Here is a 20,108-nt window from a genome sequence, read left to right as displayed (position 1 = left end):
CTTTATGAAGATATCTAACTCCTAAAAAGGGATGGTACAAAATAAAACATTTGCTGTTTCTTAAGTGAAATAAAAGGAAATTTTCATTATATTGACCTAATTAATGAGTCTAAGAAGAGGGAACAAATTCCCGAACAACCAAACTATACGGAGGCTTCTTAGATTCTCTTCTGAAAATATTCAGTGTTATAGAAGACAAATAATTAAGTTAAAGGTTGTTAGAGAAAAGGGAATACGTGACAAACCTGTGCACCAGATGAGTAGCCTCCAGTTCCGTTTTTGCTTGGAGGATTACTTGAGATGTCTTGTTCTTGGTTTGCTTACTACAAAATAAGAGAAATGTGGGTTATCTGGAGACGTGGGGGTTGTCAGAAAGCTACCGATGAGCATTTCTAACGTGTCGAGACCGAGAGGAGGTGGAGGCCAGCTGCCTCGCAGAGGAACGTCATGCTCTGCGCATCTGGGGTGCCCGAGGAGCGTGGCCAGTTTCTCTAGTCGCAAGTGGCCCGTCACCAGAGGCTGTGTAGGTCCTACAAAGGGTATTTTGGTGGTACTACCTGTGCCGCGATGGCGCACGATGGTAACCAGCTCAGGGAGGGCACCGGAAAGGTGTTTTGTGGATTAGCGAAGGGTCAAGCAGCAACCATCAGTGTAACAATGCTCTTCCCGGTTCTCGTGGTGACATGGCTCCAAGGGCCGTGGAGTTTTACAGCTGCTGTTTGACGCTCCGCAGCTTCATCCTCCCATATCGCGACAGAATCGCCGGTAACTTCCCCGGGTTACCGATCGCAGCAGCGGCCAGGCCGGCGGTGGCAGCCAGCAGCCGGCAGCGCGGGGGGTCTCTGGGGCAGCAAAGCGAGCGCCGCGGAGTAAATCAAATAATGACCGAGTGTGTAATAAATCAAATAACGCCTGAATGTGTAGTAAATTAAATAATGACTGAATGTGTAGTAAATCAAATAACGACTGAGCGTACTTAAATCTCCGCTGTGGGAAGGCCTGCGGGCCCGCCGCCGCGACTGGACGGGAATAACCCCCGGGGCGGCCCCCGGGCGGGCGGGGGCGGCAGCTGCCACCGGCCATCAACTGCCACCGGCCCGGCCAGTGCGGGGGGGCCCAGCCGTGCGGGGGGAGCGCAGCGGGTCCCGCCGGTGCGGGGGGAGCGCGGGGGTCCCAGCCGGTGCGGGGGGAGGGCAGCGGACCCCAGCCGGTGCGGGGGGAAGGGCTGCGGCGCCGACCGGCCCGGCCCGCAGCGCTGGCGCCCAAGCGCGCCCCCGGCCCGGCCGGCCCCGCCCCCAAGCGGCGCAGGGCGCGCGGCCCCTCCCCTGCGCAGGGCGGGGCATCCGGCGCGCGCCCGCTTCCTCCTTCTCTTTCTCCGGCGGGCGCGGTGCGGGCGGCAGCTCCGGCGAGGTGAGGGGGGGGCCGGGCTGGGGCCGCCGCGCTGCGCCCCGCGCCGCTTCGGGCGGGGAGGCGTTGCCGGGCCGGGGGGGGCGCTGGGCCGCGCCGCCTCAGCACCGGGGGCTGCGGGCCTGGCCTGGGCGAGCGGCGGGAGCGGGCCGCGGTCGCGGGGGCGCACACGCGAGCCCGGTGCCACGCGGGCGGGGCGGGGCGGGCGCCGGCTCCTTCCGACCTTGAGGCGGCGGCGGCGGGGGAGGGGCGGTGCCGCGCCTGAGCCCGCCCGTCCCCGTGCCCCGCAGCGCCATGGCGGCCAACGCCGAGCGCACCTTCATCGCCATCAAACCCGACGGCGTCCAGCGGGGGCTGGTGGGGGAGATCATCAAGCGGTTCGAGCAGAAGGGCTTCCGCCTGGTGGCCATGAAGCTCGTGCACGTGAGTGCCGGAACTACCCCCCCCCCCGGCACCTCGGGGTGTGCCCCCCCTTTCGGTCCCCCCCCCGGCACCTCGGGGTGTCCCCCCCCCCGTGTCCGTCCCCCCCCCCCCCCCCGGCACCTCGGGGTGTCGTCCCCCCCCCCGTGTCCGTCCCCCCCCCCCCCGGCACCTCGGGGTGTCCCCCCCCCCCCCCCCGTGTCCGTCCCCTCCCCCCCAGGCACCTCGGGGTGTCCCCCCCCCCCCCGTGTCCGTCCCCTCCCCCCCAGGCACCTCGGGGTGTCCCCCCCCCCCCCCCCGTGTCCGTCCCCTCCCCCCCAGGCACCTCGGGGTGTCCCCCCCCCCCCCCGTGTCCGTCCCCTCCCCCCCCAGGCACCTCGGGGTGTCCCCCCCCCCCGTGTCCGTCCCCTCCCCCCCAGGCACCTCGGGGTGTCCCCCCCCCCGTGTCCGTCCCCTCCCCCCCAGGCACCTCGGGGTGTCCCCCCCCTTTCCCCCTCCTTAGGCACCTCGGGGTTGTCCCCTGGCACCTTGACGTCGCCTCTGCCACTGCGATGGGTCCTGCCCCGGGGGGGGCACCAGGAACCAGGATTTGCCTGGATGGCTCAGTGCAGGGACCTGAAATGCCCTGGCTGAGGGCGGTGGGGGCAGCAGCTGCCCCTCAGGTGGGGATTGCTGCCGCGCAGTGAAATCGCGTGGGCAGCTCCTTGCACCACACAAGGCGGGTGTCACGTGCTCCTTCGATTTCACACCGGGGACTCTAATCAAAGCCCAGGAGAGCGCTGCAGCGCCTGTCGGGAACATGCGCGGCTGGTGGATCCAGTCGCTGATGCTGTACCCTTACAGCGACACCTTTTGCGGTATGGTATTTTGAAAGTGACATGTAATGTGACATCTGCCCTCTTAAAGGCTTCTGAAGACCTTCTCAAACAACATTATATTGACCTGAAAGACCGACCGTTCTACCCAGGTTTGGTGAAATATATGAACTCTGGACCCATTGTGGCCATGGTAAGTGCCTTGGTTTTACCTGAAGACTACTTCCTTGGGTATATTTGTCTTGCTCTGAAAATAAATTTTAAGTCTTCACAGGTACTGTTACAAAAACACTTAAAACTACCCAGTTCTGGTAGTGGCAAAAGAAAACCAAATTAAAATGAAGACAATCAAGAAAAGTTACTGCGTTTTAACAAGAACTAAAGTGCGCATTTATAAAGTGCCTATTAAAATGCTTAACACGTATTAAGCAAAATTCCTGTAAGCCAGTTTCTGCACCAAAGAATAGTGTGTTTTAGGCAAAAAAAAGGTTAGGGCTGTATCACAGAAACCCATCTTTTCTGTGTCATTTTTTTTTTTCACCCCCTCCAAAACCAATATAATTCACCTGGTGGCATCTCCTCCTGTTTTGACTATGTGCCTAGGGGCGCCTGCGCCTGGCCTTAGCCTGTCACAGCAGAAAGGTTTTGAAGTTGGCCTTGTACATCAGTTGACTCTGAAGCTTGGTAAACTACCTCCTTTACAGGAGTGACAACAGTTATAGTCCTTTTTATAATCGCTTTCAGTTAATGTTTTTTCCTAGTCATCTTCACAGGCCTGAGAGAGATGCTTGGCTAGACAGATTTTTTTTTTTTTTTTTAGTGCTGGAGCCCTTGTTTCTTGTTTAAGTCTGTTACTAGCAAAGATTAATCTTTGGTGTTTTCTATAAGCATGGATTAATAGGATTTGTTTTGTCTCTTCTTTAAGGTATGGGAAGGACTCAACGTGGTTAAAACGGGGAGAGTAATGCTAGGGGAAACAAACCCGGCGGACTCTAAGCCTGGTACCATCCGTGGTGACTTCTGCATTCAAGTAGGAAGGTTTGTGCTCTATTAGTTATCAATTCAGATTAGCACCATTGAGGTTTTAGCCTTTTATTCTAGGAAGTCAAAATTGTTGGTAGATATCCTAGTCTGATGGTATTTTATTTGCAGGTCACCATTTATATCGGCAACTTAAGGAAATGGCTTGGTACAAAAGAGGCTTGTTTTGAAATGCAGCTCCTCGTCAGAGCTTTGTGTAAGATCAGTCGGTGGCAGTGGCTGTGGTAGTGAAGTAGCCCTACTCACTGTCTGCTAGGCTTAGTTAGCAGGGAGAGGGGGAGCATCGCTGTACCTGAAAACAGTAGCCTTGCAGCTCTAGATGCTTCGTCCAAGTTTTTGCATATAGAGAACTACGTCGTTGCTGAAAATGTGTTTCTATACAGAGCAATGTGTTTGTCTCCTTCCACAGAAACATCATTCACGGCAGCGACTCTGTAGAAAGCGCGCAGAAGGAGATCAACCTGTGGTTCAAACCTGCGGAGCTTGTTGACTTCAAATCTTGTGCACATGATTGGATCTATGAGTGAAATGAGTTTCCACAGTGAATTGTGCCTTCTGAACACATCATCTCATTCCAGCTATTGACCTGGGAGCAATTATCACCACGGTTATCTTAGTCATTTTCAGCGCCATCAAATAAATGAATATGAACTTAACTTGTTGTGGTTGCATTCACTACAAAACAAATACTGCTTTCAGATACTCAAGTAACTTTACTTATTCAGTATTTTCATCTTAGGAAATATAGTTGTTTCCTGTATAAGCAGGGAGAGTTAACGCAATCTATGTACAAGCAGATCAGAATGAAAACGTAGTGTTTTTTGTTCACTGCAAAGTTGCTCTGAAGGCTACTGTGAAACTTAACAATTGCAAAAGCGACTTTGCAGAGGGAGGGCTGAGGGGCTGGGTGAGCTACTTCCAGCACAGTGGAACTGAGTAACAGGTGGTGGTAGACCCTGACACAATTTTGCTCTCTACACAACTATTCTTCATGAGAGCCGAGGGCAGATCCTGCCCTCTAGTAAACGCTTACCTTCACAGACTAAACACCTTGCCTTGCGCTGAGATGCAGACACTGTTACTTACCAACAACAAATGAAACCCTGAACGTTTTATTTTATCCATTCTCTTGGAAAAGAAACAAGCTGGAATGTGCTTATATGCCAAGGAGTGCATTTTAAACACAACTCAAGCACACTTCAGAAAGACTTTTTATCATTTTTATTTTGTGTAAAAAAGGCAAATTTAGTGAATTATTTTCATCTTGTACACAAAGTTATAATTTTAATGCTTTTCACATCCATGCTGAAAATCTGCAGTCTCGTAAAAATGAAAGTAACATTAATTTCTCCAAAAGCATTTTTTTCACTGTTATGTACATTGCATGAGAAAGCTTTAAATTCTCTCATTGACCACACAAATTACCAAGAAAATAAAAGATTAAATTTGTACAGATATTGATCTATATATCAAATACATAGAGAAATGATGTAAAAACCCTATTTGTTTAGTCTTGATTCCCGCCCCAACATTTTCCCAGGGGCCAAAGCTGATGCTTTCTTTGTAAAAATGGCTGTGGCATTTTGTTTTAAATACGAAAATTAAAAGGAAGAAAAATTCAGTTGAAATCACAGCTTTTTAAAATCCCTTCCCAATAAAGGATTGTTACCAAATATATTAGCACCATCATACAAATATTGACGGGAGAGGGTATTCACATCACATAAAACAACAATAAAAAAAACCCAAACAAACACTGAAACCCGTGTTAGTATCCGTAGAACAAGGAATTGATAACTGCTTTAGCTTTCCTCAGATGCAGCAAGGAAAAGGTTAGAGAGTTGTATTTAAAAATAACATAAAAATCAAAGATCAGCAGAAAAATTTTGAGCAATAAAGGAAGGGTAGCTGCAAAGGAAGGTACATAACTTGCACTACCTTATAGGTTATAAAAACCTGCTATGCCAAATACTGAAATTAGTTTAACCCCACTGAAGATTTCAGATGTCCAACACTTTGCTGCTCTTTTAGCCAAGTAACACGGCTTAAAGCGAAGATAAAAATACCTCAAGCCATGTTAAATAACAAATGCTTTACAAATACAGTGAAGCCCATGCTATGGATACCATAGCCGACAGGTAGCCCACTCTCCAAAGAGACCACTCTAAATACCTGGTAGAATTTTGCTCCGGTTCTCCTTAAGGAAGTGGCTTCAATTCGTTCCTCAGGTGGTTTGCTTAGGACAGATTTCACTGTATTTGACAATTACACAGTTGGGTGTATTTTGAATTCAGGAACACCAGAAACATCACCCAACTCCTGCTGAAGTCACGTGTGTATCTGAGAACGCACGTCAACTCACATACTTTAGTGTTTAATGGATAAAATACCTATTTTCAAAGAACATTATAATGACTGACAGACTTCAAATCAGATTCTTGCATTTCTCTAACACTAGAAGCACGTTCAACTTCCACGCTCGTTTTCCCTAGACATATGAAGGCTGTAACTCAGAAATCAGGTGTGAGCCTGGGCAACACACAGAAGCCCAAGGTTTAGCAACTTGGCAACAGACCTTGCTCATTACTAGCCCAATCTTTCACATTATGAAACACAAATTAACGCAACAGTTTTTCCACTTAAGCCAGAAGCTATCGATGAGAGAAGAAAGCAAGGTTGTGCCAGCTGACTGGGACAATCTGCAAGTTGTGGCATTAAAAAAAAAAAAAAAAAGTAAAAAAAAAAATCGATAGCGATGTACTTACCAAACCAAATCAATGTTTGCAGAGCTTGATTTTACAGCAGGTAAAATTGAGAACACAGGAAAAAAAATAAGGCTCAAAGTGTCATTACAATGGTCTCTAATCCTACTTCTCCAATCCAGTCTGTTCAAAAGAAACATCACGGGTGGGTCAGAATCTGAGAGAACATATTTGAAGCCTACCAAGCCTGACAAAGTCCTTTCTATGGCTATTTTAGAGAGCTAAAATGTCTTCACCACCTGAACTTATAGATAGTTATAATCTGATAACCAGATTCTGTCAATATAAGAAGCTGTTGTTAAAAAGGGGTCAGTATTTAAGAAATTTTACCAGTAAGGGAGAAGAGAATTCCAGACATTCCTACACTATACAGGACATTTTTAACTTCCAGTAGTAAATACAAAACTTTACATAATTAACCCCTCTTGCATAGAATGAGGTAAACCTGTGCATATTACCAATACTATGTACCCAAAGTTAGAGCAATATTTTAGAAAATAATCAAATTGCTGGTTTTCAACTTTCTATGCACTTTTTTTTTTTTAAGCTCAAACAACAATATACAAAAATGGTCTCCTGGGGCTCTGTGGGTCGATATCCTTAAAGCATTTCTTAGGCTGTAGGAACACAGACATTAATCAGTTTGATTATTTTTTTAAGCCCTAATTTATGGTCAAGAGTCAGATGATCATTGTACTGCTCTGAAGGGGACCTGCTAAGACCCAGAAGCACTTATAGAACATATGCAGTTAATTCCTGAGTTTAGTTAATGAACCTTACTGGTAAAAGCTAAAGCTCTTGACGCACATTTTTCCAGTCACAGCTCTGCAGGGCTGATTAACCATTTTACTAATCGACTCCACGAATGAGATCCTTTACAAAAATGGACACAGTTTTAAAAATACGGAAAGATGAAACCCAAATTATTAAGAGCTCATGCTAAACTACTGTGTATTTTACTGGTAGTCATTTTCACCCTTTTACATGACTCTTGACTTTAAAAAAGTCTGGACAGTTAGGCAAGTGGGGCTAATGGGATACTTGAAGTGAGACACAAGGGCTCCAGGCAATAAGCAAAACCAGTGTATGAATCATATACTAGACAGTATGTGATTTATATACTGTTCTCAAGTCTCAACTTCTGTATTACACTATTGCAGCAAGAAAAGAATATTGCAGGCTGTGCGGAATGGAATTAGTTTTAATCCACAATGTATGGCTCCTTTTAGGTCACCTGAAACCACGCTGAATGCCGGTTTTAAACGTTCACAAATAAATATTTAGAGATGGTAAGGAAACAGCTAGGTCTTTCTGAATGGAAAACAAATTATCAGAAGAATACTCAGAAGTTCCTTCCCACTACCAAGGGAGGACTGAGTTACTGTCCATCTAAGTTTCTTCTTCAGTCTAAATTAATAGCTAAAAATAATCTTCCAAATGAGGGAATTTTCTGAAATTCCAGTTTGGCATAGGGCTCTGTAAACATTTGCTGAAGCATTCCCAGACTACAGACATTCATGTACAGACAAGAGCTTTACAGTCCCAATCCAATGCCCACTGTAGTCAGTGGAGACAAGGCTTCTGATATCGATGGGCACTGAACCAGACCCTAAGGAACTTATTTTAAAAAAAAATCCTATATAAAAAAAAAAGTATTTAAACTAAATAAAAACATCTCGAAAAGTTAAAATCTTCCTCAGATGATGGCTCCATTGCAACTGGGGCTACTCACTGAGTAGAGCTTTACAGGACAATCTTTCACATACAATTTATGTCTCTTAATTAGGGCTTAAATGCCGTATCTTCACAATAAAAAAAACAAAACCAAAAACACCAGAGGCGTGACCAGTGCAGTTCACAAGAGTCTAAAAGCCTCCCAACTTGTACCAAAAAGGTTCATTTGTTATGACAGTTCATTTGTATTTGCAACTATATCGTCCTCCAACCGCTTCCCACAATCATGCTAATTAAACTTTAATCTTACCAAAAAATTAGAATTTCAGTTCTTGTTAACAATGCACAATAAATCTGAACTTGAAAATATTACAAAATTCTTTCAAAAGCTTCAAATACAACACAAAAGTGTCCATTTTTTTTTTTTAATAAATTGAAAAATCTTTTTCACTAAAATAGTTTCCCCGCCTTCCAAAAAATTCTGAACTGAGTCTAACTCATCTACAGTTAGCAAAGTGCCCCAGGTACAGTCACCTGAACTGTACCAGCGAAGTGGGAACAAAGTCAGTCAGTCTTGGAGAAAGGCTCCTTTCCTATCACCAGTACTCTCCCCAGGCTTTTCCAAGCTGCCTCATGGTTCTTGTTTGATGTAGTAACTGGCAGATCCGTTGCTTTCCTGATCAGATGCTCCTTGGAGGAAGCTATACTCTTCTCCATCTAATAACTCCTCCTTCAGCTGCAATGAAGTCACTAAAAAATAAAAAGTTGAACATTACAGATCTATAAAATTCAAAGTACAACTTTTCCTTAAATCTACTTAATATTATTTAAATTAGGAACAGACCCCGGATTTCCCATTTTATGATATTCTGCATTTTAGTGATTCTTCTTTTAACACTTGGTATCCCACAGAAAGCAGATGTTTTCTGACTGTAAGCTGAACCTTAAGTTATGCTCATATTAACAAGTTACGCAAATATTAACATATTTGAAGAAATTACTTACAATAACATATTCTCTACAGGTTTTCTCAAGAATTCGGTATTTTAAAACACTGGTTTAAGGTGGTAACTGAACATGTTAACAGGAACAATGACTGCTGCAGAGAACAATGCTTATTTTACCGTTTACTCTTTTCTTTACTCCTTACTTCCTACTTAGTCTTTATGCAAATAAAAAGATTAACACTTGGCCATTTACAGTCAAAAATTCACATTTCTTAGCCTAATTACTATAAGTGATCTGTGAAAGAAGAAAATAATATTGACAAAGATTTCTGAATACATGGTTAGAATTTTAAGATCTCAGAAGACAAGTTTCATTCAAGAAAAACATTTTTTGTAGTATAAATTTCCTCTCTCCTTTCTTTTGTAAAAAGAAAACAGAAATGAGATCTAAGACATTAAAAAAGATGTTATGAATAGCAATAACATCACAATTACTTTTACAGCTTCATGAATAGCGAGAATTACCATAATATGAGCACAATGAAAAGAAGAAAACAAAACACGTCAAGACTTTCATTAAAGGTGCAGTACCCCCATTAAAGGGTCGATTATACAATAATAAAACATTCTCTATGACCAAATGGGTAAGAAGAGTATTAAAGCTTACAGCTACCGAATACAAAGTTTACATGCATTATCAATGTATCCTGAAATGCAGAAATATGCAGTGAAAGGTAAAAACCCCACCCATAACTTGTTGCTACTAGTAGCCCTGCAGTAACTTAGAAGTCATTTGATTATTCTTTTATTATTTTTCCATGTCACCTTCCATGTTGAAATAAACTCTTGTGCTAAATAAAAATAAAATTTAAAAATTAGGATATTGAAAGATGTCAAAAAGTTGCAGCATAATGCAAGCGCTTTTTTCACTTCTTTAATAGATGTCTCCTCCCACCTGCACAGGCCACAACCCCTTGCTGCTTTCTCCCCCCCCCCCCCCCCCCCACTTTTCCCTACATTATGCCCAACTCTGATCAAGAATCTTGATCTGTGGAGGACAACAGAAGTGCTGTCTAAATGATACAACCTTTGGAATTGAACTGCCATATGAAACTACAATATTGCTTAGAGGAGAGAATACAGATGGATCTGTTTCCAGAGAAGAATGATGGGAGAAGGCACAAGGTGCTCTCGCAACTGGCTACCTCTACTCCCTTTATTATACTCATACAAAACAGATTTTCAGTTTAAACCAGCCATGGAAACAAAAGTATGGAGCATGCAAAACATGCATTTGTGCAAATTCAAACTGGTTGTGAATTTTACAGATAATTTGATCCTGAGAGAAACAATTACTTCAAAAAGAACCCGAACACTTCAGATTCTTAAAAATGTCATTACTATGTTTTACTGTGACAAGTAGAGTCACATACAGCAATGCTATTTATTGTTTCTGAAAATAATCATATAGAAGTTTTATTTACATACAGCTTCCCACAGACATCTCATCTAAAAAACCTGGCAAATAAGTAACTTTTTTTGGTTTTAAAAAGGAGTCATCTAGATGGCAAGTTGAATTTCCTACATCTCATTCTTTCTGATCCAAGTAACCTGGTTCTTATTCCTACACCTGTGTTACAAAGAGCAGAGTTAAAACTGTGTTAATTGATACCCATTTTGTACAAGGCAGTATACCTACACAGTCAATGTATTAAATTAAAATGTTCAAATACAAAAAATATTGCAGCAGTTGTCCACCTACAATTCATACAAATTATTATTAGCAACATCTACCCTGTTGCAAGTTATAAAAAATGGTTCTTCTCAATTAAAATGTTCCTTTTATGGTATACTGCACCTTTAAGTATAACAGCTGTTTACACACACACATTTCCAAATTGAATAGGGACTTGGGGAGAGGCCACAAACTTTTTAAACAGAAAAGTGAAAACACTACTTTGTCACCCACTTTTCTTATGTCCTTTGTACTGCTGTGATTTAGCTTTCTTCTTTTGCTTTGATGAACTTGACTGGCTATCTCTTGATGCTGCAAAAAATTAAGAATTCAAAATTAAAGTGTAGTACCTTGGAAAAACACTTCAGAATGTGTCAAAGCTGCTACATAGTTACAGAGCGTTTCCTTAGTGACTGAACGAAGGCAGAATACCTTTATTGTGGGAAAGGCCTCCCATTAAGCTACTAACAATAACTACTATTACCCTCTCATTAAACAGCTAAGTTATCAAAATGCAGTTATCAATTATCATCATATAATTTGACCTAACAGGACAAGTCTTGATGCACTAAAAATACAGCCTTCTTACATATATACTTCCGCACATGAATAGCTACGCACACATTGAGTTCCATCAAATTCAGTATGTAAAGCATATATATTTGCAATCTTAAAGCAATACAAATTCTCAGTGATATTATCCAGAACTGACAAGTAACAGGCTTTTTTTTGCCCTGCATCAAATTAGCATCTTCTGGCTTTAAAGAACAGTAAGTAGCCACAGAAACACGCAGAAGTACTTTAGAAGTCAAGGTGGAATTGATTAGAACTGCGTACTTCTAAGCATCAGCAAAAATTTGTTCTATCCTTGTTCTGCCTGCTGACCTTCATCCTTGAAAAGGATAAAGTCAGAAAGATCATCACCCATGAACAGGGACCAGTAAGTAACTGCTGCATTATTTACAGAAAGGAACTTACATTGTGGCGCTGGAGGCTGTAGTTGATATCCAGTTAGCTGACACCATCCCACCGGATAGAGGTCTGGGGACTCGCAATCCACCCACTGATCATATTCATCTTCCCACCCATCAAAGTGTATCCTCAAAAGACGATGGATAATGCGAGTTACTGTGGCCACACATACCAGCCGAGGTTCCATCAGATCAACAGCCTCCAGTTTCATTCCAACATGAAACCCATGGTTTGGAACTTCCTGGAAAAGCAAACACAGACAGGGAAAACACCAGTGAACACACACATTAATTAACATGATTTAAGCACAGTGTTGTAATAATATTTCAGTCAACTTCATGTAGGAAAATACCAAGAATAATTTAATATATTATTTCACATACCCCTGTACTTATTTAACATTTAAAAACATTCAAGCTTAATATCCTCAAATGGTTCTTACTTCTAGAAGTGTCTGTGGCTCTAATTTTTCAAAATTGGATTTAATAAAATGGGTCAATTCATGGACTATGCAGACTGAAATTTAAAGATATTACTAAATACAATTTAAATATACATATAAAATGTTTATTACCTTGTTGAAGAGCTTTACAGGTGCTGCTATTGAGTCAGTTTCCCTGAGGTAGTCAAACCATTTAAAAGGGAGTTTTGTATAACCTGTGGATTTTAAACAACATTTTCAGACATCAACTGCAAACGTTATGCGTAAGAACAACAACAACAATAGTATATTGGCACTGTGTTAAGGCCAAAAACACAACAAAAGCAAAACATTAACATCAGAAACTTCCACTCTCTAAGCTTTGATCTAAGGGACAGAACAGTCACCTGGACATTGCCCACGTGCAACAAACAAGATGAATGAACCTCTGGATAATATACAAAGTGTCATTCAATGGTAAGATTAATCCTTCATACTTGAAGCTTTCTGTCCACGCAGATCCTTGACCTCTACAGGGCCCCAACACAAATGACCCAGAACAGATCATGTAATTAAGCACATTCCGCGTCTTTCCTGTGGGGAAAGAGCTGCGCTATCAACAGACTTTTAGGAACAGAGTGCTAAGAGCAAGCGTGAATATTTTAAAACTTAAACAAGGCTAAAAATAGCAATAATATGGACAATTACAGGATTTTTAAATGTTGTTTTAAAAGTTATTATAAAGGGAAGAAAATAAACTCTCAAATATATTTAGCTTTTGTTCATCCACTGAATACGTATAACCCCACAGGATTAGTTTTTACTTAGGGCAACTTCTACAGCTGCTTAAACCAAGAATTCTCAAATTCTAGCTGGAGCAACAACAGCTTGAAAGATTTCTTTGTAGTAGCATGCAGTGTTGGGCATTCTGAAATGACTGCAGTATAGCAGGATGGTGAGCTATGGGGAACAGCTGGATTTCATCTAAGTGGGGGCAGAGAGCTCCCACTGAGTCACAGCTCGGCGCTGCACGGCCGGACTCCTCGGGACAGCTAACATTCACAGCCCAAATGCAATCCCACGCTTGGAAGTGTCTAAGCGTCTTCACCTTCTACTGATTTCAGCAGGAGGTGAAGAGGTTTGGAAGGAATGAGCTTATGAAGGCCAGCGACTTCACAGCAAATTTAAGTTACCCACATCGCTAAGTGTAGTTTGTTCACATTAGGCATGCAGTACCTGCAGGAACAGATGTAACAGCTAACAATTAATAAGGGTAATAACGTATCAGTTCCTGTGGCTAGACCAATATATTTGTATATTTGTAATTAGCTTCTCACCACATGCACTAGAGGCAAGTGCACATGGTCCTTGTTAGAGTAGTCAGAATTAACCAACACTCCATTTTCAAGCCCAAAATTTGGAGAGACTAAATACCTCTCTTGTAAGAGCTAAGAAGCTTTAAATCATTTTGGTTCTATTAAATACGCTAATGCGCATTATGTTCTGTATTTTACCCCTGTTATTTCCTCTTTCAAATTATTTTATAAATCACACATGCAGTAATCTAAATCACCTTTCAGTGGATGATACCAGACTTACGGAAAACTGCAATAAAAGGGAAAATACACACGAAGATAAAGAATAAGGTTGCCACGATACAAGAAACACAGAGGCATCATAAACGTGCTAACAACAAAATTCACATACTATCATGTAGGTAGTGTTTGAAGAATAGAGAGAAAAAGTTTAATCATAGAAGGGAGGTTTTCTGCCTTCATTAATTTAATGTATTTATTTCTAAATTGATTGATACATATTGATATGCATGCTTTTTCCTCCCGCAAAAAAACATTTCCTATTGTAAGAGACTGTTGCACCATGTATTTCTGAGGGGTGATTATACCCATGAATTGCTAGGCAATAAATCCACTATATGAGCTGACTGAAAAATAGTAGTTTATCTGTCCAACTGCACTTTCCACGTACTGAAAGATGATGGATTCATCGGTGTGCAATAATGAAAGTGATACAAAATTATTTTCTTCATGTAGCATTACACTGCCTTTGTAGTTATAACCTAGAAAAATAATTCAATAAATACAAGTAGAAGCCTGCAAAAATGAGAAGAATGAAAGAAATCCATAGGAAGCCGTTATTTGCTGTTACACAGCTAGTTACAATCTTCTTCATAAATCGCTAGACCAAGACAATAAAATGGAAAAACAAAGGCAATACAGTCTTCTGTAGTGTATGTGCTGGTGGACAGACAGCTTTTTCTCACAGAAGGGATTACGCAGCATACAGCTCTAACGGCTACTTCCTCGAAGCTCACTTGTGCATATTCTTCAAAAAAATTAACTGATATTGCTGTGGATTAGCCTAAGTCTGAGATTTTTAAAACGTTCGTTAATCCCTTTGGCGGGTGGGACTTCCCAAGCAACGACATACTCTGAACAGTCCTTCCAGGGACTAGCATACTTCCCATTTGCTTCATGGATATACTACTCAGCCAGTGGCTCTCCTCCATTTCCGACAGCAAAAGCCAATTATTTTAGCCAGAGAATCAATCAGATGTTCAATTTGCCTTTTTCTAAACGAAACGTTCGTTATCTCCATTTTAGATTACTTTGAAGTCACGCTGTTGTACTTGTTTCAGACTTGAGAAAGTCCTAAAAAGTGACATGAATTTTGTAGACTAAGAAAACAAAGCATATGGCACATACAATATCACTGAAAAATATTCAAAATAAAATGTGGTCAGAATGCTATATGTACCTCTGGGTGGAGTTAGTTCAATCATGTTAATTTCACAGAAACCAACAGGGAAAATAGAAGGGGAAGTGGCATGGTAACAAAACCAATCAGACCCATCTGCTGCTTCTGAGCCATCAATCCCAATCATAAGATAGCCATCTGCTAACACCTTTATAAAGAAAAACAAAATTTTACATTAAATACCTTTAACTGTGTGATAAGGCTAGAAAGAAAGCATGCCATGTTTCAAAAGAGTGAAAAGTAACTCGGTAATAATGGAATCACACTTAGAAGGACATTCAATTGTAACAGAACCCTCAAATCATACCTGTCTCCAAGATTGTGTGTACTATTGTCGAATGTACCTTTGTAAACTGCGAAGTTATGAGATAAACATTTCCTTTTGCTGACCTCTAGTTGTTTTTTCTCGTGAACATCAGTTCTACTTCTAAAGCTTTATAATTCAGCCTATTCTTTAGCTTGCAAGGCTATTCTGCACACCATTAATAAGAAAAAAAGACTCAAAATCACAGCCACACTCCTCATTGGAAAGGTTATACAATTCTAAGCTATTAGTTACACCTTCTTCCCTTTTAGAACAGATTTCACATGAATGGGCTCCCTTTTGATCAAGCTAGGAAAGAAGTACAGCCTTAAAATGTTTTCATAGACTTCTGCAAGTCAGCAAGATGAGGTTTCTTTCTGAACAGTTGCAAAACACTTGGCGTAAATAGCAGAAGACTGTCCTGCAAATTAATCTCACAAACATTCTAATTAAAGGTAAGGCTGAATTTCCAGTGATTCAAGTAAAGACAAAAAAATTTACACAAGTACACTGTTTTTCATAGCAGTGGTATATAAACAATTAATGGACGTATCCTACATACATTCACCATGTGAATGAAATGCATTTATTCTGCTTTTGAGCTTTTTGTTTCAAGCCTGAACAAAGGCGAGTGAAAAAAGGATTCCTATCTACCTTCCCCAAATACACATTTGTTTTCTTACCTTTCTAATAGTTGCCACACATATTGCCGAAAGGTTTAAGGGGTCTATAGCTTCCAATTTCATGCCTTCTTTAAACCATTCTCCAGCTGCATCAACCTCTTTTACCTAAAGAATCACATAACAGCACCAGACACTAAGAATCTTACAGACCTGGAACAAAATATAACCCCACACTGCCAAGGCAACAGACGGAAATACCCATTCTGTCACCTCTGCTTATATCAAGGAGGCCAAATTAGGTAAGCACCTAAATAAAAGTAGTAATGCTTGTGCTGGGCGTATTTCCAGTAGAGTTTCAGGTCTGTTTTACACACACCACGAACTAAAAGTCCTCAATCAATGCTGAAAAAACAGTGTTCCGGCTACCAAACTCACCTTCATAAATAAGTGTGGTGGTGCATCAAAATGCCCGTCCTGTTTCTTTGTAATATCTACAAGAAATAACAGCACGCATTGTTCAGAAGTTTTGTTAACAGAGCAGACAGTTAATAGCACGTTTTTTTCTGAATACGTTAGCTAACGCAATGCAATTCATCGCAACCACAAACACGTGGAGGACATAATCCATTTATTTTCCTTATTGACTTCTACCTGAAATACCTCTATAAACACAAGGGCATTTATGGAAAACCCCCGATGTTCAATATTTAAGAGACCAGTTGATTACGTCACAAAATTCATACAAATATACGTAGAAGCTTTTGCAAAAAATTAAGTAGTAAACTACTTTGCACTATGTTATTGTTTTCTATCATTATAAATAATAAGTTTTAAACCATATATATATTTATATACGTATCTATACCTGGTTTTAGCCAGCTGTTGAATACTACTTTCCAAGGGGAACCCCTAGAACTCTGTTAAGAGACATTATTTCTGGGAAATAGCCGCTGTTCTTGATTTCTCTAACTACTCTCATTTATAAAGGTTTCAGTGAAAGTTAAAGCAATAGAAAAACTGAAGGTTTTCCTGAAGGGATACCTTGCAGAAGGTTTTACAGGAATTTGTTTTGGCCAAGGGACACATCCTCAATGGAGCAGAGAAATACTGAAAAACAGGCTCTTTTTTGTTTAGAAACCTTAAATATTCAAATTCAAATCAAGGGTTTTTGTATTTTAGGTAACAAGGGCCTTAACTGCATCACTTCATCTTCCCTGCCGACCTCCTAATGCCCCCTAAAACATGTCAATCTTGCAATATCAACATACTATAGTCCTTAAATTTGCAAGTTAAAGAAGAATTCAGTATCTAATAGGATACTTGTCCATGTTGTGTTGTACAAAAGAGGCAAACATGAAGAAACTAGGAGCTTGTGGAGCAGGACTGCATAATTCCAGGTATCGGCATGAACAGCCTTACCACGCTCGAACGTTGCAGCGTGAGGTTTTCCTGCTTGGACAGTTTGTTAACCACTGCTTATCATGGAACCTTTCTACATATCTACGAACTGCAGATCAATGTAAAGCTTATTTAATGTAAAGCTTATTTTGGCTTTTCCAGTGCTGCAAAATACACCAATTATATATTTAACTGAAAGTCCTGAACACAACATAACAGGTAAACCCCCTAGGTGGCACGATGTTGGTTTTTCTAGTTCGTTATTCAAGCTAGAGTTTTATTAATGCTATAAAGTGACAGTACTGCTGAAGGCAGGCTTCTCCGAGCCAACACTGCTCCCAAAGACAGCTCTGAAACACAAGCAGCTTACCAGATCTTTTGAATCTGTGTCCTATACTTCGAGACCAACCAATATGATGAATGAGTGGACTGTACATATGGCACCAGAAGTCATCAGTTTTGTCTTCGCTTTCTTCATACACCAGTCTTAACCGTCCCCCAATGACACTTTCTACAACCGCTACCCTTGTTCGACAAAGGTGCGTTTTGTCAACAACTTCTACTCTCATGGAAGTTTTGAATGGATACTGCATACTCTCAGACACCTTAAAGTAACAGGAAAAAAACCCATTCCGTAAGAATATACTCTGGTTTTCCTTAGTCATCTGTGTTCTGCTATTAAAGCGCAGTATCAATGTGCTTTTAAGTTAATTCAAGCACTTGTTAATCAACCTGCAAAAATGACAATTGATTTTTTTTTTTTATATATGTGATTGTACATGGGGGAAAAATGAAATTTTTCAGAAAACTAACTATAATAGATCCTACAATTCTTTAATCATATCAAGTACAGCCCCTAACACAATTCTCACATAGGTTGCAGGAATTTTCCATTGACTTAATCAAAGTTTGATCAATTAACAACAGATAAAATGACCTTGAGAAACAATTTTACCCCCCCTCCCCCCACACCACCAAGATGTTTTGGTTTTTTCTTTGTCATCCACACTCAAAATATAGCACTTAAAAAATAGGATTAAAATACTTTATTACAAAAAACAAGGCATGGAAAACAAACCTTCAACATAAAGCTGGCCACTCACAAACATATTTCTTCATAATATACCAAAAAGGAAGAGAATGGAAATAGATATTAATCTGCCTTGTGACAATATGTTCTGTTTAAAAATCAGTATCTGTGACTTGCCATTTTCATTATGAACTCACCAAAGTGTTGAGATCTTGACGGTTTAATGTGGCTTCTAACTGAGCCAATTTTTAAATAGAAATTAACAACTGCAGAAGGGTTTTTTGGTTTGGGTTTTCTTTTTTTTAAATGATATTAGATGTAGTGTAAGACAACAAATAAGTCTCATATTCCTATTAAAATCTATGTACCATCTCTCACAGTATTAGTAAGTAAACTTACAGCACACTATACAGGCAGCTGCCACACTTACAGACATGACTTAAAGACAGCAAAAAAATCTAGTCCAGAGCAGACGAAAAATACTAACAGTTAAAGTACGCACTTTGTTGTATCTAAGTATGTGCTATAACCACACATTTTATTCAGTTTCTTGAAATAGTGCATGATAAAAATAATTGCTGAGTTAGAAAAAATCAGTTTTCATTTTTCTTACCTATCACAGGGTAGCTTATTAGCACTTTTTTTTTAATTTGGGTACTTGAAAATTAAAACAGACTATTTTTCAAGAAAATTTCTGTCTGCTAGAAGAAACAGTTTTCCAAATACATACAAATGTGGACATAAATGGAGATAAGAGATTTCAAGGAAAACTGTATTTAAGGGAAGAAGCTACTGTATCATCTTCACCATAAAAGGAGCGAATGTGCCATTGTAAAATAGCTCAGTTCTTCACATTGTGCTGCAATTTCGTTTATAGTACATCATTGATATTGCATCAGCCTTACCTTCTGAGAAAAGTCAGGAGGAAGTGTTTTGGCACCAGTAAGTCGTTTCACTAGAAAAGCTTTCCAGTTTGTGTATTTGTGTTGGATGGCTGTTGCAAATGAAGGGGAAAAAATAAGCCACTGATTTTTAATTGTGTCCGTTAGAGACAATATTAGAGTCTGGAATATGTAAAGAAGAAATCCCAGATGACTGTTAAAAAGCCTGGATGACAATCATGACAAAAACCTCTTTAGAGAATGAATGCTACCCAAGATTAAGTTTATGGGTATGTCAGGGCAAAGAATTTAATAACAAAATATAAATAAAATCAGTGCATGTTCACATCACTGATTAGCTAACCGCTTCCACCTTGATCTTAAAAACTTTAAGTCACATCAGATGGGCTACTCCAAGAAACACTTTCAGCATCAGTCAAGTCCTTATTTTTCCAAGAGTTAAAATGATTTATTCATAACTGTTGAAAGAGTTGCTATGGTAAAAAAATACTTTGATATCTGGACCATGAGCAAACTTAGTTTAATAAAGACAGACTTTTTCACCAATCAGTAACGCTACTATTTACATACTTCGAGGAGGGACTAGGGGCTTCCCACTGGTTGCACACCAACCAACTGGGTGGATGTCAGACCCACAAACGTTGCACCAGAAGTCAAGACTTGAATCATTTTCAAAGCCTTCGTATCTTAGCAGAGCATTGTAGCCTGAAAGAAAGCAATCCCAATTAAAAAGACATAAGTTAAACAAGATTATAAAATATGTATTAGTATTTCCTTACCAATCATAACGTGTATTACATTGGATTTTCTAGACTGTAACTTTTTATACAATGTTATTGTTAAGGCACATTTCTACATGTTATTAATGCACAGAATGGATTA

The 20,108-nt window shown here is 40.7% G+C and overlaps 2 protein-coding genes across 13 annotated transcripts in view; one reads left to right on the top strand and one right to left on the bottom strand.

Moving 5' to 3' along the window:
• Positions 1 to 1,255: 1,255 nt before the first annotated feature.
• On the top strand, positions 1,256 to 4,339 carry LOC130154164 (nucleoside diphosphate kinase; the record flags this gene model as incomplete). The annotated part of the gene is made up of 5 exons (XM_056349993.1): positions 1,256 to 1,410; positions 1,698 to 1,830; positions 2,734 to 2,835; positions 3,568 to 3,680; positions 4,093 to 4,339. Coding segments are annotated over 5 exons (621 nt in total), but the record flags the coding sequence as incomplete, so codon positions are not given.
• Positions 4,340 to 4,889: 550 nt separating this feature from the next.
• The window catches only part of MBTD1 (mbt domain containing 1), a 31,830-nt gene continuing 16,611 nt past the window's right edge, over positions 4,890 to 20,108 (bottom strand). For 10 of the 12 annotated variants that reach the window (XM_056329093.1, XM_056329083.1, XM_056329140.1 and 7 more), the window contains 10 exons: positions 19,797 to 19,931; positions 19,230 to 19,318; positions 17,665 to 17,899; positions 16,332 to 16,387; positions 15,957 to 16,061; positions 14,970 to 15,117; positions 12,348 to 12,430; positions 11,780 to 12,014; positions 11,036 to 11,113; positions 4,890 to 8,869 (listed from right to left, as the gene is read on the bottom strand). In XM_056329093.1, the coding sequence (XP_056185068.1) occupies positions 8,751 to 8,869; positions 11,036 to 11,113; positions 11,780 to 12,014; positions 12,348 to 12,430; positions 14,970 to 15,117; positions 15,957 to 16,061; positions 16,332 to 16,387; positions 17,665 to 17,899; positions 19,230 to 19,318; positions 19,797 to 19,931 (1,283 nt within the window). In that variant the 3' untranslated portion in view covers positions 4,890 to 8,750. The remainder of the gene's footprint in view (positions 8,870 to 11,035; positions 11,114 to 11,779; positions 12,015 to 12,347; positions 12,431 to 14,969; positions 15,118 to 15,956; positions 16,062 to 16,331; positions 16,388 to 17,664; positions 17,900 to 19,229; positions 19,319 to 19,796; positions 19,932 to 20,108) is intronic. The other 2 variants (XR_008820273.1, XM_056329157.1) reach the window with 2 other exon arrangements.

This window comes from Falco biarmicus, chromosome 1 (genome assembly GCF_023638135.1).
Source record: "Falco biarmicus isolate bFalBia1 chromosome 1, bFalBia1.pri, whole genome shotgun sequence".
NCBI classification, from domain to species: Eukaryota; Metazoa; Chordata; class Aves; order Falconiformes; family Falconidae; genus Falco; species Falco biarmicus.
This window is presented reverse-complemented; position numbering and strand designations above follow the sequence as displayed.